Source organism: Pan paniscus, chromosome 1 (assembly GCF_029289425.2).
Source record: "Pan paniscus chromosome 1, NHGRI_mPanPan1-v2.0_pri, whole genome shotgun sequence".
Lineage (NCBI taxonomy): Eukaryota > Metazoa > Chordata > Mammalia > Primates > Hominidae > Pan > Pan paniscus.
This window is the reverse complement of record NC_073249.2, coordinates 208,018,505-208,041,969: the sequence shown is the minus strand read 5'-3', so window position 1 is coordinate 208,041,969 and position 23,465 is coordinate 208,018,505. Positions and strand designations below refer to the sequence as shown.

At 49.3% G+C, this 23,465-nt stretch overlaps 1 protein-coding gene across 20 annotated transcripts in view; it reads right to left on the bottom strand.

Annotated features, from left to right (window-relative positions):
• Positions 1-477: 477 nt before the first annotated feature.
• UBR4 (ubiquitin protein ligase E3 component n-recognin 4) overlaps positions 478-23,465 on the bottom strand; it is a 136,469-nt gene continuing 113,481 nt past the window's right edge. For all 20 annotated transcript variants that reach the window (XM_063594400.1, XM_063594405.1, XM_063594395.1 and 17 more), the window contains 15 exons: positions 23,083-23,210; positions 22,106-22,213; positions 21,444-21,563; positions 20,487-20,677; positions 19,852-20,025; positions 19,359-19,458; positions 15,302-15,520; positions 14,360-14,473; positions 13,223-13,365; positions 12,685-12,810; positions 11,044-11,238; positions 7,883-8,107; positions 4,509-4,599; positions 3,273-3,435; positions 478-865 (listed from right to left, as the gene is read on the bottom strand). In XM_063594400.1, the coding sequence (XP_063450470.1) occupies positions 801-865; positions 3,273-3,435; positions 4,509-4,599; positions 7,883-8,107; positions 11,044-11,238; positions 12,685-12,810; positions 13,223-13,365; positions 14,360-14,473; positions 15,302-15,520; positions 19,359-19,458; positions 19,852-20,025; positions 20,487-20,677; positions 21,444-21,563; positions 22,106-22,213; positions 23,083-23,210 (2,162 nt within the window). In that variant the 3' untranslated portion in view covers positions 478-800. The remainder of the gene's footprint in view (positions 866-3,272; positions 3,436-4,508; positions 4,600-7,882; positions 8,108-11,043; positions 11,239-12,684; positions 12,811-13,222; positions 13,366-14,359; positions 14,474-15,301; positions 15,521-19,358; positions 19,459-19,851; positions 20,026-20,486; positions 20,678-21,443; positions 21,564-22,105; positions 22,214-23,082; positions 23,211-23,465) is intronic.

The window sequence follows — 23,465 nt, the reverse complement described above, 5'->3', positions numbered from 1 at the left end:
AATGTCAATAGCAGCCACTCTCTTTATCCTGATCCTAAGTCTGCCCCAGGCCCTCTCTTAACATGACAACCCTGGAGAGAAGTCACCAAGGGATTCCCGATTCACAGCAGCATGAGAATGTCAAATGCTCCCCAGGCCTCTGTGGTCCAACAAAACTGTGCCCTACTCCGCGAGCCTTCCTTCAGCCGAGGGCTAGGAAAGCTCTGGGCTCCACGTGTCTTTGGGTTCCAGCTCTTAAGGCCAAAAAGTTAAGAGCAAGGCATGGGCTTTGTTTTGGGAAAAATCAGAGCCATCCAATGTGGTGCCCCAACTTGCTGGCCAAGAATAGACAGGTAGCACTTAGCGCTGACAACAGGCCTGGAGACAGCGGGTCTGACATGAGTCTTCCCGGGCTGACGCCGGAAATGGCTGTGCATTCAAGGGAAACCATTTGGCCTGCGCCACTGAGGACGAGTTGAAGCAGCAGGCAACACCTTCTTTTTCAATGTGTGTTAAGTCACTTGTTTATTTCTCAAGATGTGCACACTCAAGTATGAAGTTGGCCGGGACAACTCATGGCTCCTAGGTATGTACAGGCCCCTTGATGGCTTGGGTTACAGACAACCTCATAGCTAGTGCACCACACACACAAGATAAAACAGGAAGCCTAAAAACCCCAAGCCACACCAAGAAAAATGAGAGAGGGGAGGGCGGGATAACAATGCAGCATCCCGCGGAGGGAACTCAATGCACAAGGAGGGAGAACAGAGGGTGGAAGGCAAGCCAGCTTCGTCTTCGCCGCCGCAGCTGCTGTGTGGTGGTCAGGGGACTGAGTTCAACAGGTCCTTCAGGAAGCTCTCTGGATCGGTGATTTCTGATAAAAGACCTGCAAAGCACAACGGGCAGAGGTGTGTCAGGAGCAGGCATGCAGCCCCCATTCCCCCTGAGTCACAGCTGCCGCATCTAGCAGAGAACACACTGCGGTCCGACAAGCTCTGGCCCGGCTGCTCACTGGACAGCAGCATGACCGGGGAGGTAGTCATTGAGCAAAACCCTGTTCCGCAGGAGGAGTCCTGTTCCAGAAGCAGGCACTGCTGCTGGGGGTGAAGTGGCAGAGGCCACACCTGGCTCAGGGACACCCAGGGATGTGCAAATCCACTGACCCCCAGTGCCAAATGGAAGGCGGGTTCTGAAAGGAGAGTGCCTGCAGTCTTTACCATCTTCTCAAAGGGATCTGGGACCAAAGAAAGCTCTGCCCTTGAGGGCTGGGAGGAGCAGAGCAGGGTGGCAGGACCCCAGCTGCTTCTGAGCTCTGATCTGATGATGGGTCCTGGGCTCCCAAGCAGGTTGTCAAAGCTCAGGAGCTCCATTTCCTCAACCATCAAACGGAGACAGGGAGAAGCCCTGCGGCCCCACTGAGGGGATTCAGTGAGGCCCTTCGTGTGCAAGTGCCTCACGCACAGAAGGTGCTCAAGCTGCACCGAGGCCTTGGTGGCCCCACCCCTCTGTCACTGAGCAGGGGACAGGAGACGCCGGAGCCACACGTAAAACAGCCGCGGAGCTGCTAGAACCAAAGGCCTGGCAGCATCGGAACTGAAGTCATCGCCCAAGCATCTGGGCTAATGGAAGGGAGAGCGGCTCAGACTATCCCCGTTTGGCTTTGGAAGGTGTTTTTGTTCTCACATTTAAATAGGGTGTGTCTGATGTTCTGAAATTTTCTAACAGCTTAAACAAAGTAATAAAGTGGTGCTGTCAAAACCTGACCTAGGAGTGGAAGGCACGGAGGCTCGCTGCCTGGCAAAGGCTCTGGCTCTCCCTGGCTACAGGCCAGGGGTGCTTGCCAGCAGCTCAGGACTGATGTGGAGCCCGAGCCCAGGGGACCCTCCTTCCCCTGCCCACCTCCTCCTCCTCTCACTAGCTCCAACTTCCACAGTCACAGTGACACAGGCTCATGCAACAGGCACAGGGCCCGGCACTGAGGACTTTACCAGCCCACCTGGTCCCAGGGCTGACTTTCTGGGAAGAACGCGAGGCATGTGCTAAGGTATGATGCTGGTGAAACATCTAGGCTGAAACAGAGCCAGTGGGAGCCGTAAAGAGGTGGTGGAGTTAACAAACACAGAGGTGAGCAGTGTTAGCACAGGCCCGCCCAGACGCGGAGGCAGGCACCAGGTCGACGAAGACCATCCCAGCACACAGCTTCCGCTGAGGACACTGCAAGGGGCAGCCAATGCGGAGGCACAGAGCTGTTTGGGAAAATCGGTCAGCTGGCTCTGAGCTGGGAAGAAAGAGGAATTCACACTGAGCAACACTCTAGCCCTTTAGTGGGTCTCATTCCCAGAGGATAACAAGATAGAGAAAATGTTAGCAGAGGCATTCTCCTAACAGTGGGATCTGGGGGGAGTTTGTTTTCCTGCTTCTTTATACTTTACAAAATTCCCACAACGAATGCCATAAAAAAATGAAACAAGTTCATAAAAAAGAGCTGGCAGGTTTGGTTACCTGTGCGTTGGCTCTGGGGAGCTGACCTTTGTAGGGCGGGTGCTCTGATGGGGGCTGTAATGCCGCGGCGCCCACAACCTCACAGGGCACTGTCTTTTAACCCTAGGTGGATTTCCCAGGCACGGGCCAAGTCACCTCCCCCTGCTGTCACTTGGTGCTTGGTTATGAAATACAAACCAATTCTAATGTGTTTGTTTGCAATTAGAATGACAAATTTGTTACACAAAGAATTTCAATTTTACTAGCAGTAGGATAAGGAATTGTCTGACCACGTCTCCCACACCCACAGTTCAGAGCGGCCCTGCTGGGTCGCCCATGCCTCCCTGGGGTCAACTGTGACCTAAGACACAGGAGGAAGACAGGGGCATTCCAATTTGCGTGTTAATTCTCTGAACTGCCATTAAAAAACAGACTCAAACAGGGATGCTATCACTTTCTAGCTATGTTCCCTTGGCCACTTATTTGATTTTCAGAGCCTTATTTACCCCATCTATAAAATGGGGATAACCAAAGCTCCTGCCTCATATAGGGCTGCCTCAAGGGCTGAGATCACGTACAGTGAACAGCCCATGTCGGGGAAAGAGGGGGTGCTCAGTACATGTTAGAGCTGCTGTTCTCGCTATCGGTGACTTGCTATGTACGCATCTTTCCCAGGGCTTTCGGTGGCAGCTGACAGGCTGGCTCATACTGCGTTTCCTCTGGTTGTGAAGATAAAGCTACGGATGACCCACGGAGGAAGACACGGGGCTTTGCTGCGGAGGATCTTTAAAAGAGAAAACCTTGACACTAACCGGCCACATCGAGGAACTCTGAGAAGGTCTCCACCGGCATGAACTCCTCCTGGAAGGTTTTCAGGGCTTTGTCGGCAGCTTCGTAGATGGGCATGTCGTTGTGGCGGATGTACTCAGCGAGAGAGCAGGACCAGCCTCCCTCTGTGTTACTGGTAGGCACCTTCTACAAGAATCAACAGGAGACAAGAGAGGTGGGTGACTTACTGCTGCCTCATCTTCCGCCTCAAGTCAGTCAGGCCGTTTCAACCCCTCAAAGGACGGCCCTCCCAACCTACACCAAAGCATACCAACAGGCACCCTAGAGCATGTGTTTTGTCTCCAGGAACAACACAATTTCACTTCATTCCTCTTAGGGCCCCCTTATTAGGCACTGTGTCACCTGAACCTACAGGCTCCAACAAGTGGCTGCATTCCCTCCCCGTACACTTCCCATTCGCATTCCCCAGAGCAAAGGGACTTGTCAATGTGCTTCCATGAGCTGTTTCATTCCGATGATGAAAGGAACCAACTCAAAAACTCAGATTCTCTCCGGAGAGGAGTGTCCTGTTATAAGCTGGCTGCGGTAAGTCAGACTCACTCAGGGCAACAGAGCTTATCCCAATAGCGCGGCAAGAGCAGCAAAGAGAGACCCCGGGGGGAAGGTCTTCCTGCACAGCCGAGCCTGGAGCAGGCTCGGGAGCAGGTGACAGGAGTGATCTCAGCTACAAATGTGGGCCAGGCACAGTGGCCCATGCCTGTAATAGCAGCACTTTGGGAGGCCGAGGCAGGCGGATCACCTGAGGTCAGGAGTTTCAGACCAGCCTGACCAACATGGTTAAACCTCGTCTCTACTAAAAATACAAAATTAGCCGGGCGTGGTGGTGCATGCCTGTAATCCCAGCTACTTGGGAGGCTGAGGCAGGAGAATCACTTGAACCCGGGATGCAGAGGTTGCAGTGAGCCGAGATCACGCCATTGCACTCCAGCCTGGGCAACAAGAACAAAACTCCGTCTCAAAAAAACCAAACCAAACCAAACCAAACAAAACCAAACAAAACAAATGTACCTCACAGACACAAGGCTCCAGGCTGCCAGTGTCAATCACTCCCACAGTTGGGGTTGTTTGTTTCTAGGAAAAAAGCGCCCCCAGACCCAGCGGAGGAGCAGCCATGTGGGTGCTGAGGCAGAGTCAGGGACAGGAGTGCAGACATTTTACATTCTTGCCAAAACCCACTGGGCCTCTGACAGCCTCCTTACCTTAAACATGTTGTAAATGAGATCGACGAGGGCCCAAAAGAGAAGGGAAGAACGGTAAGCGGAATAGTCCTTCACTGCCTTATCTGTGAGCCTGGAAAAGAAAATCCAATTCCATCACATGAAGTCCCTAGGAGGATACTCACAAGGACAGAGCAAGGCATTCTGGGAGCAAGGGAAGAGTCACAGTGGTGTATGCATCTCGGAGTTCCAGCGACTAGCCTTCTGCTTGGAAAAAAGCAGCTGTGGGCAAGAACCTCTGGAGCCCTGGGACCCAGAAGTTTATTGGTTACAAAAATGCTCCATGAAATTCATCTGATTCTCTCAGTGCTCATCTTCCAGATCAGGGTAAAATGGAACCGGGGGAGACATCACCAGGGCAGACGTGGCAAACGCAAGGCTAGTGACTTAAAGAAAGGCAAAGGATTCCTATGTATCCCTTGTGTTTGGGCCCCCACAAGCTCTTGGAATTTGATGGAACCTAATAAATGAGGTAGGAAACAAGGTTTTAATTCAGTCTTTACATTCCCACTAGGAGAAATTTCTTAAAAGCCAGCAGACCTAAACCAGTCAAACACAGTAACTTGTCAAACATGTGCTGTGTTAAATGGCAGCAAGCTGCTAGGAAGTTGGTATTAAGCAATGGTAATGTCTAAGATGGAGCATGCAGCCACCCTGACATCACCTAAATCCTGGGATAATCCAAGTTGCTCACCACACCCCGTTGTTTCTAACCAGTATCATTGCTACTTAATCCAATGATTCAGTTCAGGATTAAAGACTAGCCAGTTCCTTGGAATATGGGGAGCGACAGGCGGGGGGAGACTGCCTCTAACAATGTCCACTGCCTTCTCAGCAGGCACTCTTGGTTTGAGGTTTGAGGAATGATTACACCAGGTAGAGCCAGTACGAAATACAGAAAGATCAGGCTCCCCTCGGCACAGACAGTGAAATATCAGTGTCAGGATTCAGTTTCTACCACCCAAGCTCTACGGAGGTTTTGTTTGCCAACAGCCATCACATCTGTAATAAGTAAAGCCTAGGTGAGCCCTTGTCACAGAGTATTCTACACCTCAAAACACACTGGAACACATCCCATGACTAAAGGGACATATATTAAAATGTTTAGTATTAAAATGCATGGGTATATATAAGAATCATAAAAATAAGAAACATAGATGGTATTCATTATAGAAGCTAAAACTATATGGGCCTCAAGTGAAGGGGCTGCCTAGCATGAGACAGGCTATCCACACCTGCATTCAATAAATAACTCGCAAAGAACAAATAATATTAAATGGGGACAATTCCCTCTCTACTGAAATATGCTTCCTGTGGCCTCCCTCTGCCCCAGTACCTTCCCAAGCCCCCACTTTCTCTCCTGCATACGTGTGATGATGCTGCAGCCTAAAGTCCTGGAAGGTGGACCCGTGGATGAGGACAAGAATCCATTTCTCTGCAGCTCTTTACCCTGGCAGACAAGATAACACATCAAGTTCTGACAGACGCCTGAGAATGTCCCACGCTTTGTACTTGCAAGTTCCTGGCAGAGGAACTTTTTTTCTGAATGTCAAGTGTGCAGAAGAGGCCAGCTTCTGCTGAGCTACATTTCTGTGTCCCTACCACTACCGCTTACCCCATGACTTACAGGACTTAGGACAAAGCCTGCCGCCAGTGAGGCTGCCCCAGCGTCAGGATGATACCTCTAAACGCCCTTCCAGCCGTGGTCTCTCCCCCATGGGTCTCCTCCCAGTATCGGGCAAACCCACAGTGCCTTTCCTAGTCTGCCTGATGAGTGCCGGGCTCACGGCCCCGGACCATGGCCGTATTTGGCCCTTTGCTGTGGCTGTTGTGCTTTGGTAAGCAGAAATCCTGAGTGACCCTGCCCAACTTAATTATTTAAGGCCAATTAGTAAAGGTGACGAAACTGCTACAGAGAAAACAGCAACTCATGAATGTAGTAGCTCACACTGGATTTCCTAATTAAGCTGTGACCAAATCAGCTTTTCCTGAACTGCCTGGGACAATAATGAATGCTAGTCTCCTAACTGAGAGCAAAACAGCTCCTGTGGGTTCAGATTGCACACCCGCCATGGAGAGACTGTGCCCAATAAATGGCCACTCTATTTACTGTGGATGCAGCATATGGATACTGGGCAAGCCTGACTTATCAACTTAGTATTCTCAAGATCTAACTTTTGATTCCCAGCAGCTAGTTAACTATTAATTCAGGCTCTTGGGAAATACTGGAAAGTGATATGTTAGGAATGGGGGCAGGGGTTACCTAGGAATCTAACAAGACGCCCCCTCCCACTCTCCAGTGATGATCTGGTACAGGCCAGATTCAATAGGACAGCTCCAATCTGGTCTCTCCGGGAGCGTGAAGTGCCCACAGACCAGCAACGCTTGATCAATCAGGGCTAATGGAAATAAAGACACCAGGTGTGCCAATGAGGGCACAAGCTATTTTCCACTTGGCTTGTCTTTATCATGGCCCTAAAAGTTTCCCTCTGCTCCCTGGATGGCCTACAAATGTGGACATGATCCCTCGAATCCTGGGCTAAAGCAGAATCACAAAAATCACAAACCCGATCTTCCAGAAATGAAGCAGAGGCACATTTCACTCGAGGGACAGAAGCAAACTGCCAAACCCAGAGCCTGCTCCGTAGCTCCCCAGGAAAGGCAGAGACTGTGTGGGGCCATTGGCAGCCTGAGTGGTACCCATGGGGTCTCCTCTGCGCACAGCAATCCATGGGGGTCCTCAAAGGGATGCTGTGGCAGCAGTTTCCAGCTGTTTCTCTCGAGACCATCTGTCCCAAATCACAGTCCAAGGTCATAAATCAAAGACCACTTCCTTTCTGACATGCTCTTTCTTGGGGAGGTGTGCACACGTATAGGAGAGTGGTCTAGAGGAAGAAAGGTTCATGGAATGTGGGACGCATGGGATAGGAATGTAACCAAGAAGAGAGAATGAAGACGAGTTTTTAATTATTAGAAAATACCCCATGTGGCCACACTGAAACTTTCCTGGCTTATGCCAACACCAGCAAGATGTGGAAAACCTGATTACTGTTCTTAGCCCTGATCATCTCATTGGTTGTATCACCCTGTGCCTGGCTGCCTTCCTAACATTTTCTACAGTAGGTAAGACTGGCTCTACCTTTCTAGTAGAGGAACAGAAAACCCAGAAATGACCAGGCAACCTGCCAGCCATCAGCTTAGACTCTTGACATGACAGACTGAGAAGGGAGAAGGGCTGGTGTCAACCACCACAGTCACAAAGCATGCCTTCACCTAGCACATGCGTACCACTAAGCAGCTTTTCAAAACTGATGATGGGAAATAGTGAGCAGCAGCTTCCGGAAGCAGGTACTGACCTGGTGGCTCCACCTGGAGCCACTGCCCGGGCCTGCGAGGTCACCAACAGCCTTCGCAAGATTTCCACACGTGTGGCTCTCCACTGCTCAGGGGGCAGGATGTGAAGGGCCAAGACTGTGAAATAGTAGGGCCCGTCCACTTCAAAGGCACTTTCCACCCACTTCTCCTTGGGCTGTTCCAGAAAGCCTTGGAGGTTCTTCTCTTCTCGGGAAGTTGCTCGGGTTCTAGAAGAAAAGCGGCATGATAAAATAAAAGCAAGGTGGAAGCAGGACCCGGCAGCAAGAGCAGGAAGAATTTGTTCAATTTGTCGTTGTCTTGTGACATTTGCTGAACGCTTGGATGACTCAACACTCCCCACCCATCCTTGACGACTACTCCCACTTCCTCTGATAATCCATGCCCTTCGTCCCCTTCCAGGCCCTTCTTTGCGGCATCTTCCCTTCTTCCCTGGCCCCCGTGTCTAGCTCCTACCCCAGCTCTAATACAATTCCAAGCAACTACTGGTTCCTGAGCACCATATATCAGGGACGTTCACAATCTCCCCAACATGGAACTGTGCTAGTAACTCCAGAGGCCCAGAAAAGTGAAGTGACTTGCCCAAAGTCAGCAAGCTAGTGAGTGATGGGGCCAAAAACATGAATCAAGATTCCCTGGTGGGTCCACAGCCTGACTCCCCCTTGCTCCACATAGTCTTGTTATGTTATGTTTACATGGTTTGCACTAAATGTGCATGTGGTTCCTTTCCTAGGCTCCCTCTTCCGGTTTGTCTTCTTCTGATCTAGGTCCTCCCGCCTTCGTTAGAACAGTCTCTTCCAGATGAGCGCTGCTTCTTTTCCTCATGCATCCTAAGTTGCAATGATGATGATGATGATGACCACATCAGACTCAGTGCCAGGCACTGCTCTAAGTGCTTTACAGGATTATTTCACTTAGTACTCACAAGAATGCTATGGGATAGTGCCACCACTATCCCAATTTTAAAGAAACAGAAAACTGCAGTACAGAGGAGGTAAGGATTCTGCCCAAGTCTCACATCATGGAAAGAACTGTGTTCTGAAGCCAGGTAGCCTGTCCATCTTAACCCTACCTCCTTCTCCATGCTGAAGCTTTGACAAAAGGTCACGGAATCAGCACTGAGAGGTGACTTAAGTCCTTCCTGATGACATGCTTCTGGGTACACTCTCTCCTTAGATCCTGAATGGTGCTCTCATGCCATGAATGCTTGATGCCCTATCCTAACTCCATGGGGCACTGGTAGGGAGAGGTGGGGACAAACACAACACTAGAACTGGGAAAAAAAAGTTACCAGGTCTATAGGTGGCACTGGCACAGATGCTGGACTCTGGGAAAGCAGGAGGAGAGGGTGCAAGGACACCCTGCCTGCTTCTGCTGCCTGCAGATGGGCATGGATGGATACACTCAACTTGATCTTCCAGCCCTGTAGGGAATCTGAGGCTGTTGGCTGCTGCAGGATCTGCTCAGGCTCTGGTCTGGCTTACGGTGGCCATGCTGTGACATACTTGCCTCCATAAACAAATATTCCACCAAAGGCACTCAGCCCCACTGTGACCAAGCTCCCACCAATGTCAATTGGATGGCTGTCAACTGGGAAGCAGTCTGGGCCGAGAAGCAAGGCCTCTCTGTGAAGCTTCTGGGTCAGCCTCTGGCTGACCAAAGAAAACTGTGAGACAGCCAATTCCCTTTCCAATGAAGGGACCTGACAATTACAAATGTCTGGCTTGTTCAGAAACATACTGACACCTAAAGTCACCCAGGGCTCTGTCCAGGGCCCCAGGAACACTGAGAAGGAGCGAAATTTGGACAGTGGGAAGGTCTGTGCCATCAGTGCTGCCAGGTGCTGCTCCCGCCAGTCTAAGCAGTTCAGCAGATGATGTAATGCACTCTGATGTCAACCTGCCCCTGCGTGTTTTAACAATGAAGCCTGTGGTCTCGAGGTCAGCCTTTTAACTCACAAGGAAATGGGAGGGAAGGAAAAAATAACATTGTTGAAGAGAAAGAACCAGAAAAGAGAAGAGACAGATTGTCCTGTTGCCTAAACTGTGCTGCAGCTACCCGGGGTGAGCTGTACACAACCTTTCAACAGGGAACCGTAAGCCTCTTGCTAGGAGATGGGGCCTACAAGCATGAAACAGTGAATTAAATGGAAGAGCTAAAGGATAGTCAATCTCCTAATTTTTTTTTTTCTTTGAGACATGGTCTTGCTCTGTCACACAGGCTGGAGTGCAGTGGTGCGATCACGACTCACTGCAGCCTCAACCTCCTTGGCTCAAGCCATCCTCTCACCTCAGCCTCCCGAATAGCTGGGACTACAGGTGTGAGCCTGGCTCATTTAAAACAATTTTTTTTTTTAATTAAGACAGAGTCTTACTATGTTGCTTAGGCTGGGCTCAAGCAATCCTCTTACCTTGGCCTCCCAAGTGCTGGGATGACAGGCATGAGCCACCGTGCCTGGCCTAAGTGCTTCTTTAAAATTACACTTCCAGGTACCAACCTAACTGTCCCATAATGTGCATATGGATAAAACTACCAATCTCTTTTTTTTCCTGGCTGCCTTCCCTGTCGGTTGACTTTCCCAGATAATCTTGAACATTCCCTTTCCCTTCACACTTGCCAGAAGCATTACCCACTGTAGAGAAAACAGGGATAACAAATCCAGTTTTCCATTTATGAACTGGGTCCTCAGCTCTGCTGCATCCCCTTGATGGGAAACCATCACCTGTAACAATCTATATGCCCTTGACTAATGATGTGGGCACAGCTCCGACCTGTGGCCTCCCCCCATTCAAGAGAACAGTCTGGAAAGTAGAAGTAGCAGCTGCATCGAAGTAGAAGCTTCAGTGGCCTGACTTTTCCCACTTCCTGCTCCCCCGTGAGCTGAAAGTCAGTCCAAGGATGCGGTCTTGAGCTGCCCATGGTGGGAGACAGGGCAGTTTGGGGGAAGGAAGTTCCCTTTATTGCTTTTTCTGCGTGGCCCTAAAAGAATGCAGATGAGCATCCCCACCTCGGCAAAAAGGCTGCCTTAGGCCAGACGCTTGCTCTGGAACTAGCATGAGAGGCTGTGAAAAAGCTGAGGGGATCTCGGGCAGAGGGATGCAGGGTGGGTCTGCGAGATGCCGCCCCTGGGATACAGGGTACTGACGTGTTCAGGACGTAAAGCACAGTGTGAATGATGTACGGGATCAGGTGGATGTTGCTCTCCCGGCCGCCCCCGCCAGTGTCTGCGCTGAACGACTGTTCCATGGCGAAGCGCAGGAAGAGCAGTTTGATGTCGTGGATGTTGAGCTGATACGTGGGCTCCCGCTGGCCTGTACATTCCTGGAGGTAAGTGTTGTGTCTAGAGGGAAGCAGAACAAACAATGAAATGGAAGTGAGTTCCTGGTGAAAACCCAGTTTGGGAGACAGAGCCTCCTTCCAGTACTCCCAGGCCTGATGGCTGCAAAGGTTTGCAAATGGAGACAAGAATAAAAGGGAAAGTTGAGGCCAAGGCTGGGGCCAGCAGGACGACAAGGCCATAGGACGTTTTCATTTCTGCAGTGACTGAATGTGACACTCTCCAAGTTTTGATGAGAGCCCACCACTCTTGGGCGCCCATTTCTTAATGAACTAATGTTGTAGGACATACCGTGGCTGCATGTGAAGTACATTTTGGAGGAAGCAATGTAGAACTCATCCATTCTGACTGACAAAGTGACCTGTCCATAAGAATGAGCTCTTCAATTTCCAAATAAAAGGGTTTTTTGTTTTTGCTTTTGTTTTTCCTATGTCAATACACATTCCCATCTATCTGGGCTGTGCCTCTTATTAACTGGGTGACCTCGAGCAAGTTGCTCAAACTCTGCATCTCATCTGTACAATGTATACAAGAATACATGCCTGGCCGGGCACAGTGGCTCACACGTGTAATCCCAGCACTTTGAGAGGCCGAGGCAGGTGGATCACCTGAGGTCAGGAGTTCCAGACCAGCCTGGCCAACATGGCAAAACCCCGTCTCTACTAAAAATACAAAAATTAGCTGGGCGTGGTGGCAGGCACCTGTAATTCCAGCTACTTGGGAGGCTGAGGCGGAAGAATCCCTTTAACCTGGGAGGCAGAGGCTGCAGTGAGCCAAGATCACGCCACTGCACTCCAGCCTGGGTGACAAGAGCAAAACCCTGTCTCAAAACAAAAGAATAGAGGTTAAGCATTTCAACATGCTCTCCATTGTCACTGCCAGCTGCCTGTTTTATGACAGGCATCTTTTTGTCCCTGAGCTTTGAAATAGGACTTGGGGTGGGGCACCACTCCACAAGGCATCAGCAAGACATGAGGACCTCACAGATGCTTTAGCTATTCTTATCTGGGTTTTTAGGACCAGGAAGGCCTTCTAAGGAGCCCAACATCCCCCCTGCCACTAAGCCACTTTCGTATTTAAACCTCAGAGCCACACACTATAGAAGTGAACTCAGAAATTCTGGCCTCAAGGACCAAGTCGGTCCCACATCTTATGTCATAAGATCAGCAAAGGAATAGTGAAGACCCAGAAATTTCATCTGGTACCCTGGAAGCTAAGGGTGCTGGTTGCTCCCACCCTGTGGTGGGCCATGTCAGGTCACCCCTTGAGTAAGCCTCCATCCCCCACCCTGTCTGCTCTGGACAGCTCCCCAGTCAACAAGCAGACAGACATGGATTCCCAAGGAAGGTAACAGGAAATGGTGTCACCAGGGGATTGGGCTGATAGCGGGTCTTGTCCCATCCCCTGCAAATCCCCTCCATCCCACCATGAAAAATACTCAACACTCACCTTGCCAAGCAAGTGGCAAAAGCTGATTCAGGGACATGAGGCCCCCAGACCGGAAGGAGCCCGTTGCACTTGGTGTTGGCATTCTGCAGGGCGGCACTCTCCCACTCTTCCCGGCCTCGAGCCAACCTGGATAGGGAGGAGAGCAGGGACAAGCGACTGCTGGCATTAACATGGCAACCAGGCACCTGGGCGGGGGCGGGGGTGGGGGTGGCGGTGGGGGCATGCCAACACTAAGAAGTCAGTCGGCCCAGGCTCCTGACCCTGCGAAGAGAATTTGCCATTTGTAGCCTCAATGTGGTACACACTGGCTTTGCTGACTCAGGTAGGCAGGGCTGTTCTCACTAGCCTTGGGCCCAGGCCAAAGCATATTTTCCTATCATTCAAATAACTGCTTGGGGACCTATATGGTGTCAGGCAGAACACCCTACTCCCCAGAGACTAAGGAGCAGATTTAAAACCACGAGGATGGCAGTCCCACCCGCTCCAGGCCCACAGGCAGGCCTACTGAAGGAGCCATCCCGCAAGAGCCAGGGCCTACCTAACGGCAGCCAGATGGCAGTCATAGTGCACAATGTTGAAGTGGGACACGGTGCTGTAGCCCTGCTGTTTCCGGGGCTTATTCTCCATCTCCTCCAAGGCTACCCGCTTCGTGAAGGTATAAATGCCCAGGACCTTTGTGGGCTGCAAAGACGACAACATAAGGAGAGGGGAGGAGAAACTCCAAGTCAGGCTCAGGAGAAGCAGAATAGAGGGGAACTGCCGCCCTTCTTGGGCAATGCCTTGGGGTTCAGGTTGCTCTCACTAGGGAAGTTCAGAAGAGCAGGTAAGGCCAGCCCCTCGGTCTGTTGGTGAAGCACGTGGCTGGCCACAGCCCTAGTGAAACAAGGATTATGGGAGCAACCAGCAAGAAGGGGATGCGGTGCAGATGTAGAGGCATACACATAAGCAAGCCTCGGCCATCTTTCTTTACTTTGTGCTTCATCTGTCTGAAAATGCAGAAGTGACTTCTTGATATTCCCTTGCTTTTCAAAACCTGCTGGGCAGCTCTGAAGAGCCTGCATTACGCAGGACTAACGAGCCCTGTGGCCCAGGCACCTGCCCTTTCACAGCCTGTATTCTAAGCAGTAAGTTCCAGTTGGAAAGAAGAGGCCACCTTTGAGCCTTCAGGAGAGCCAGCAGGTCACTGGCTGCTCTGCTCCTTTCAGGTGGAATCTAGTTTGGATAAGCCTAGAAAGTTCTGATTTTCTCCCCAGTTACCCTGAATGGAGGCAGCATGGTATGTTTTTAAAAGCCCAGGTCTGGAGTCTGAGAAGCCTAGGCTGGAATTCTGGCTCTGCCATGTGACCTTTGTTTGCTTAACCACAAGTTGAGACTTTTTACAGGTTTAAATAAAATTATCCAGTTTACACAAAGCTCTGAGCATGAGGCCTCACATTTAGGAAGAATCCAACGAGCAGCATTTGTCATGATGATGATAAAGATAACAAAGTCTAAAGTTCGGATGAGCTCGCCTTCCTGCCTCTAAAGAGGACAGCTGGTCCTTTTGTTAATCTCCTAAGATGCAGGCCTTGACCTTGCCTAGCTAAGAATAAAATGGCCTGGAGGAGGGGGATGCTACCTAGAACAAGGGGTCAGGCTGGGCCCTCAGGACCGACCGCAGGCCCAGCAGCTGTACCTGGAACTTGTATCCCTCCCTGCAGATGCAGCACGTGAGGCCAGGCTCCTCGATCAGCTCTTCCATCTGCTTCAGGAGTGCTGTCTTGGTCACGACCTGGCCCTTTTCATTTGTCTGTAAGGGAACCCCGGCGGCATGTCAAGGGGATTTCCACACACCCTCTCCCACCCTAGCTTGGAGGTGCTCAGGAACAGGGCTAACCTTCTACCTCCACTAAAAGGACAGGTGCATGAGAGGAAAGCCCTTGAGCTGTCTTCTAATAAGGATAAAGACCCAGGCCCTTCTGCTATTCTCTCTTCCTACAGGAACCACTGAAGCAAAGGAAATCATCCAGCTGGAGCCCTGGCAAGGTGGCACCTGCCATCAGAAAAGCCCCCTTTCTTCGTGCCAGCATCTTCGTGCCAGCAATGCCAAGTCTCAGCTTCCAAGGGCTGTTGCACTATGATTCATTCACTGTTCCCACGTGAGCTTTTCAACTGCTGACACTCAAGTCTGTGCTTTGGAGAAGGAGCTTGTAGGACTCTGCTTCCTCCAAGGTGGGACAGTTAGAAGAGCACAGAACCCTTTGTGTCAACCACTTATTAGTTATGTGCCTTGGCCTATTTACTTCACCTCTCAGTTTCAGTTACTTCATCTGGAAAATGGGTATAACAATATCAACCTCCTAGAACTACTTGAGGGCTTAAATAAGTCCTCAATAAACTTAATGGCTATTATCACTGGTTTACTGTTTTGGTAAACTTCGTAAGTCACTTACTCCGAGTCTCATCTGTATGATAGAACGATAGTAGTTCCACCTCTGAGAGGGCCGAACACACCTAGTTCCTTCCTCCTCCTCTGTCCAGCCTTCTCTTTCCCCATGGCCAACCCAGGGCTGTCCCATGGCCACCTCCTCATCAATAGTGTGGGCAGAAATATGGGGACTCTAGGTGGTAGCTTTACCGTCATGCCCAGGGTGCCCAGGGCCTTCTGCCTCATTGCCATGGCCATGCGCTTCTTCTCTGCCCGGGTCTCCCTGCGGGCTGCGTCAATCTTCTTGTTTACGTCAGGGTGTTCCCGCAGGGCTTCCAGCAGGTTCTCTGCCAGGGTCCCAATGCCCTCATCACTGGACACCTGCTCCAGCTTATGCAGGTTTGGGATGGAATCAGTTCCAATCAGAACCTGCCAGTAAGAGACCAGAGAAACACATGCCTCCAATTATGTAGACAAACCTTCTTCCCGGGAGCTTAAAGGTTTAGAAACTCAACCAGCGTGCACCATCTCATGTCACCTGCTCAGCTGCAATCAGGTCCTTTGATTCCACACTTCGACAGACACAGACAAATGGAAGAGGGTTTGGCTCTGCCACTGCCTCTGACCAATTCCTATGCTCTAAGCTCAGCATTTCCATCTATAAAATGGGGATAGTGCAAGGGCTGCTGTGATGACTAAAAACTAGATAACATATGCAAAGCATCCATCACAGAGGATGTGGAAAGGGGCCAGGAGAAGATCCCCTTATTCTGGTAAGACAAGCAGCAACACCTGATGTGTACTGAGTGGTGAACTCAGCAGCCAGAGCAGGCACTGGACGTTCTCCTAAGGACCTGCCCTGAGTTCTCCACGGGAGCCCCTGGGTCCACCAAACCTAGGAGCACAGTTTTCTCAGGCTAGGGATACTAGAGGTGCAATGACTACAAGCAGGTATGGACATGAAAAACTTTAACAACAAAAAAGATATTAACAAGAAACCTCTGTGCCTGAAAAAGCTGGAAGTCACTACGTATAGCGCCATGTGATAAACGGGGGTGGAGAACATCAGAAGGCTAAAGACAGGTGTAGTTGGAAAAAGCACTCCAGGTGAGCTCACTGAGAAATATTACCACATCCCTGAAATCCTCACCAACCTGTCACAAGTGACTTGACAGCAATGATTACATATGAGACAACAGGCTGAAAATAACACAGCCAGCAGATCACTCAGTAGCTCATAAATCTGTTCTCACAGCAAGTCCACTTCCAATCTTGTGTCTCAGCGAAATTACCTATTCCCTCATGTCTCATGCTCCTAAATGCTGAGCCCATATTTCAACTCCTACTGAGCTTTTCCACAGGTACCCCAGACTCAACGTTCTGGCTGTTTACTGTGTGTGCATGCTTGCACACGTGTGTTTTCGGTGCTGGGAAAACGAAGACCTTGCTCTCATTTAACTTACATTCCAGTTATTAATAGGACAGACCATACATTCATAGCATAGTCTAATGAACTCTCCTCCACCTTTCTCGCAAACCTCTGATCTTCTCCATCTCAGTGGCACCACCATTCACCTCATCACTCAGTCCAGAAACTGGGCAGGTTCTTGATTCATTCAGCTTCTTTGCTTCTCACGTTCAGTCACTCTCCAAATCCCATTTATTCTTCCTCCCAGCTCAATCTCTGTTGAATCTATCCATGAACTAGTTTAAGCTGCCATTTCTCTCACTTCAATTACGATAAAAGCCTGTCAACTGTTCTTCCTACCTCCAATCTCACCTCCCTTCAATTCACTCTCTGTAATATGGCCAGGGCACTGCCCTCAGGAGAAAACCCACACTCCTCTTCTGGGAGAAAGAACATGCCTTGGCCCTGCTTGGGTCTCCATCGGCAGCTCTTGCCATGCCTCACCTCCTACTGCAGCTGCTTTCAATTCTTGGAAGGCTTTAAGCACTCTTTGGCCTCTGAACCTTTGCAGGTGCCATGCCCTCTACTTAACAATCCTATTTCCTGAGGCCCCTTCCACACTGCATCTATCTCGCTGTTTAGTTACTACTCTGTATTTGGCCCTATCTTCCACCAGACAGTAAGCTCCCAACAGGCACAGGCGACAGCTGTCTCCTCAGTCTAACACAGGACCAGCTACACAACAAGATGTGTTGCAAGAAAAATGAATGGCCATAGCATAAATGCCAAGTATCAAACTAGATAAAGCCTTATTCTAAAGAAAGTAATTCAATTTGGTAACTAAGAATAAACCTGGATGGCCAGACACAATGGCTCACGCCTGTAATCCCAGCACTTTGGGAGGCTGAGGGGAGCGGATCACCTGAGGTCAGGAGTTGGAGACCAGCCTGGCCAACACGGTGAAACCCCGAGTCTACTAAAAATACAAAAAATTGGCCAGGTGTGGTGGCAGGTGCCTTTAGTTCCAGCTACTCGGGAGGCTGAGACAGGAGAATCGCTTGAACCCGGGAGGCAGAGGTTGCAGTGAGCCGAGACCATGCCACTGCACTCCAGCCAGGGTGACAAGAGCAAAACTTCATCTCAAAAAAAAAAAAGAATAAGCCTGGAAATCAGCTGACTTTGAGTTCCAAACTCATTGTGTTGCCTTTGGCCAAATCACAACCATGTTCCTTGATTTATCCATATACAAAAGAGAGATGTTACAAGGATATGGAAAACAATACATGTGAAATTCCTATGCAGGAAAAAGTATCTCCACAAATATATACAATTATGACTCCACTGAGTTGAACAGAAGTTTAGAAAAGGGATTTCAGTGAGACACAGTGAAGAATCTTTACTGTACTCAAGTTACCATGTTTTTGGAATGAGTTACCGAAACAGATTAGCAAATGAGACAGTGGAACTATTTTCAATGCAGAACACTACAAACAGAAAAAACGCAGTGCTGAGGACTCTCAAAACTCAACATTAAAAAACAATCCAGTTAGAAATTGGGCAAAAGACATGAACAGACATTTCACTGAAAATACACAGGGCACATGAAAAGATGTTCAACATCATGAACCACTAGGAAAACACAGAACCACACGGAATCACTGCACATCTTCCAAACAGTTCAAACTAAAAATAGTCACCAAATGCTGGCTAAGACGCAGAGAAACTGGAGCAGCCATACATTTCCGGTGAAATGTAAAATGTAAAATGCTGTAGCTACTCTAGAGAACAGTTTGGCAGCTTCTTATAAACAAAATATGCAACTACTATACAACGCAGCAACTGCACTCTTGGGCATTTATCCCAGAAAAATGAAAACTTATATTCACACAAAAACCTGCACACAAGTGTTCATGGCAGCTTTATAAATAACAGCCAAAAACTGGCAACAATCCAGGTGTCCTTTAATGGGTGAACAGTTAAACAAACCTGGATGAAACTCCAGAAAATCATGCTGAGAAAAAAAAAAAAAGACAATCCCAAAAGGTTACATTCTGTACAACTGCATTTATACAACATTCTTGAAATGCCAAAGTTACAGAAATGGAGAACACATCGGTGGGTGCCAGGGGCTTGTGGCAGGGGAGCAGGGGAAGATAGATATGGCTACAAAAGGCCAACAAGAGGGACCCTTGTGCTGATGAACCTGCCCTGCGTCCTGATGGCACTGATGTCTATATCCCGGTTGTGGTGTGTGCTCGGGTTCCACATGATGTTACCACTGGGGGAGAGTGGGGAAAGGACCCACATGATTTCTCTGTATTGTTTCTTAACAATTGCATGTGAATTTATAATAATCTCCAAATTAAAACTTTGATTTAAAAAAAAAACCCAGCCCTGGCCATCTATCCAGGGCCAGTTAGGATCGGGTTTGTGAGGGGTTAACGCTCAGCCCTGTGGGGAGAAATCAGGAATGAGCTGCGGAGTGGAATGGGTGGGACTTCCTAAGAACAAGGGGTTCAGCTGCTTGAGGCAGAGAAGATAGAGGTGATGGTAATATAAGTGTCCTAGTGACTGTGGCCAGACACCCAAGTGTTTTACTCTCTGGTCAGCCAATCCTTCACAGTTCAACAGCTGCACGGGTGACCCATTAGACAATGAAGCCCCACTTAAGAATGAGTTGAATGAGGAAATCACAAATACAACTTACTTCTCTCAGCACACATAGATGAAGTAGATGACTTCTGAGGCTCACTTCTACTCTAGGAGTCTCATATATTAGGGTAAGTCATGTCTCAAGGTGAACTAGGGTAGTTATACTTGTACCCCTGTACCCTCACACTACCTGTCCTGGCTACCCACCTGGGTGCCAGGGTGCTGGATGGCCAGGCCCCGAAGCAGCCTTAGGATAAACGGCAAGGCTGGGCGAGACAAAAACTTTTTCCAGATGTCGGCATCCAAACTGCAAAGCAAAGGAAGGCTTATTAGCAGGCCAGGGAAGCAAAGGCTACCTAGAAACCAGTTGTTGACTCTGGCTTGTTTAAACCCCCAGGGCGTGTTTAACCTGACCCTCTCCGAGTGTCATAAAGAATCACATAGAACCACCCAGCTCAGCTGAAAAGCCAGAAAGAAGTGAGTACTCTAAGTAGAAACCAAAAAGTTGCCATCCTTTTCCCGCAAGCCCCGAGGACTCTGCAGTGGTTGAATGGTCACCCACATAGTTTCCAGAAGCGGTTGGGAGGCCCCAAGGAGGGCAAGGGGCACACGTGAAGCTTTATGCCAAGATGCTGATGGAGAAGGAAAAGGAAAGGGCAAAGCGGAGGCAAAGCAGCCCCGCTGCAGGAGGGCTTCATACTTCTTGGCGCTAGGGATGTGCTTTTTCATGTAGTCAAGTGCATTCTGGGTGATCCCCTTCTGGAGAATCAGATCCTTCAGCTGGTGCCCATTGCTGTTGTTCTTGATGCCAGCAGCTATTTTACAGAAGCAGTCCAGGAAGACTTTATCATCACCACTGTGATCTTCATCATATCTAGGAGGAAAGAGCAGAGTTTGAGGGTGTGAAAGGCGGGACAAAACCCAGTCATGTCACCCTCTTGGTTAACAACTGTCAACAGCCTATAGAAGATCAAGGCTAAATTCCCTAACGTGACACAAAGACCTATCTGCCCCGGCTCCTGCCACTCTCCTTGTTACCTGCTATGTCTCCCACGCTCACAGCCTTCTCTTGCACTCACATTTGTGCACACATGGCTCCATCTCGTCATATTCCTCCCATCTCACCAACCACTTTGCCTTCTCTGCCTAGCCAATTGCTACTCTAATACAGTATATTTTAACTATTCACTTCCCAACTAGACTGAGCTCCTTAAAAGCCAGAACGAGGACACAAAAATCTAATAGGTATTCAGAGGATTCTTCCTCATCTCACAGACCTAGTTCAGCGTTTTAGTGGAGACTCTCATTTCACTATATGAAATCAAAGTAACATACTTATCAAAGTTGCAGTATGGTTTGAATCGCTCCACCAAGATCTGCATTTTCTCCACCTCTCCAAAGGAAAGGTACGGGATGATGCGAAGCAGGCCCTGGAGCACACTGGGGTTGGAGCGAACAAAGGTGCTGTTGATCTGGTCCAAGAGCATCACCAGTTGATCCTTGTCACCTGTCAGGAGGAGGTTGCCCTGCAACAGAAAAGAGGGTGAACATGCCATTAATGCAGTCAGGACTGTGGCTGCAGCCAACATCTGAGCCCCAAAAGTCACCACTTCCATCAGAGTCATCAGGAATACCCCTAGAAGAACTATGTCTCGGCACTTCCTGGGGAATAACAAACAGTCGGAGTTTCACTTGAGAAATTCGTTTCTAAATTTCTGTGACAGTGCTGTTAATAGTCTCAGGTGGACAAAATATACCAATACAATCTTCCCTCCCTGTAAAAGAATGCAGGCTGCTGGACATTCACTTGGTCATAGCTCTAGCCAAATCATTAGCACCAATAAGAATGGAGGAAATTACAGGCATAGCAGGTGGAGAGAAATTCTGGGAGTTGGAGACCTGGGTTCTAGGCCTGATTCCACCAGTAACCAACTATGTACCACAGCTGAGGAAATGCCAAGTCCAGGGAAATGAAGTGGGCTGTTCAATTCCTCAACTATGAAATGAAAGGTTGAACTAAAGCCTCTGTCTATCAACTGAGACATGCCAGGATTCCATTAACGAGCAGCTTTTGAGTGAAAGACTATCCTTAGCAATTGTGCTTGCTCTGGATCCAAAGATTTCACATTTCGATACAATTATGTCATCATTAGTTGAGTCCTAACATTCCAATGCTTAAGCAGGCTCCGCCATTCTCAGGTGGGCTAAGCCAGACACAAACAGGCCTGTTGTGGGCAATAAGACAGTGCAGGCTCTCAGTGCCTGCGGATGGAGGGGCCGAGCCCCACTCACCTTGTCCTCACTCAGGGGCTCAGCATTGGACTCATCTAGAATGATCTCCATGATGCTAAGCACCTGCTCAGCCACAGCTGCGCCCCCACTGTCCTTGCTTTCTTGTTCAGCTACAAGGGCCTGTAGGAGAAGGAGACTCAGTCACTCTCAGAATAAGACCACAGCCACTCACTGCTGATGACAATTGCTCTCAAGGATGCCCTCACAGCCTTACTCCCCAGAGACCATGTGTGTATGACCGTGTGTATGTATGTGCGTGTATATGCATGTTCTGAGAGGGAGACAAGCGTGTGAGCTTTTGATGACAGGGAAAACATGAAGTTCCAGATCTCCTTCTTTGCTGCCCCAAGGAGAGGGGCACTTCTTTCCCACTGGTGTGTAGTCTAGACTGTTTAAGGGACTGCCATCCTCTTATCTCTGATCTGAACTCAGGAAAGGAGCAAGGAAGCTCTTGAGTGCCATGGCAGCAGCATGGGGGCGGGAGGTGAGCCAGCCAGAGGAGAAGGGCAGCTGAATGACCCAAGCCTCTGCACCAGTCAGCCAGAGAGATGAAGGGCTTGAAGAAGCCGTGAGTCCATTTCATCTGAGCCCAGAACTGAGACGTCTTTCACACCCACACTTCCAAGGCCCACTCTTCTTCACCTGCAGTCCATGCTCCTTACCAGGTTTAGGGTCCCCAGCATGACATTCAAGGTGTTCATTTCCAGTTTGACCAGTTGCTGCCGGTTGACTTTCACCTTCACGCAGTAACTGAACAATTTCAGTAGCACCTGACAAGAAAAGCCAGTCAAAACCCATGAGGCCACATGAGAGTGTAGGACATGGGGGCCAGTAGGAAAGGGATGTCTAAGCAGGGTCTACACCATCAGCAGGGGCTCCTCCTGAAATGAAGAGGACAGGAGGGAGAAGCGGCTCTTCAGGGGACATGGTGAGATGGCTGGGCTCTCACATTAGGCTGGTAGCTCCAATGGCTGGATATATCTCTACCATCTGTAACACAACGGCAATGACAGCAGTTCCTAATGGAAGAGGTGATGCTCTGTTTGTTGTCTTGGGGAAATCCCAGCATCAACTCAGACCCTAAACTAACAGTAAAGAAAATGATCCCAAAGCTCGTGGCCTGTGAGAGCTCAGAACCACATAGGTCATTTAAAACAAAGGCACAATAATAACAATAATACATATTCTCATAAACCCTGGGGGAGTGGGGGTGGGGAGTAGTGAAAATAACAGTGTAGTATTTGTGGTGCCTCTCTGGAATGCTCTAATCCTCACTAAGGAGATTAGTTGGATGAATACCCAAACAAAACCCTACAATGCAAGAAATGAGTTACATTACAAAATCCATTTTAAAAACAACAACAATGATAATAGTTAACACAAGTGCAGCTATTTGGGGAAAGACAATCAGATGCTGGCTCTATAGAGAGGTATTGGAGAAGGGAAGTGGGCCAGCAGGACGGGAAAAGGCGTGCCTAAGAATGTAGTCCTGACTGCCAGGTCCTTCACTGGCTCGCACTGCTCCACGGCACCATGCTGCCCTCTAGGGCAAAATGACACAGTGGCCATAGCTTCTTTCCACAGGGGCCTCTCCCAGTGCAGAAAGGCTGGCCCCCACAACTTGCTGCCCCCAACTCACTGTTAGAAGGTGGCGTCCCTGCTTGAAATCTCTGATCCCTGCGAGTCTGTTAAGCATGCATTCCAGGCCCCCACACTGGGCCATCACACCAGCCATTTTATACACTTCTTCTTCATCTTCTTCTTCATCTAGGGGAGAAGGGAAGCCAAGCAGAAATGGAGGGTAAGGTGAAGATGGGAATAAAATAGGCCAGGATAAGGCAGCCCTATTCCTGGCTGATGGCTGACAGCCCTTTTCCGTATCTCCAATAAAGACACGGCCAATAAAAGGGGTCAATGATGGATGATATTAAACTACCCCACTCTCAGTAGGAGCTTTTTTAAAGTTTCAAGTCAATTAAAATTACTTACTCAAATGTCAAAGTATGAGCACCAATACCATCA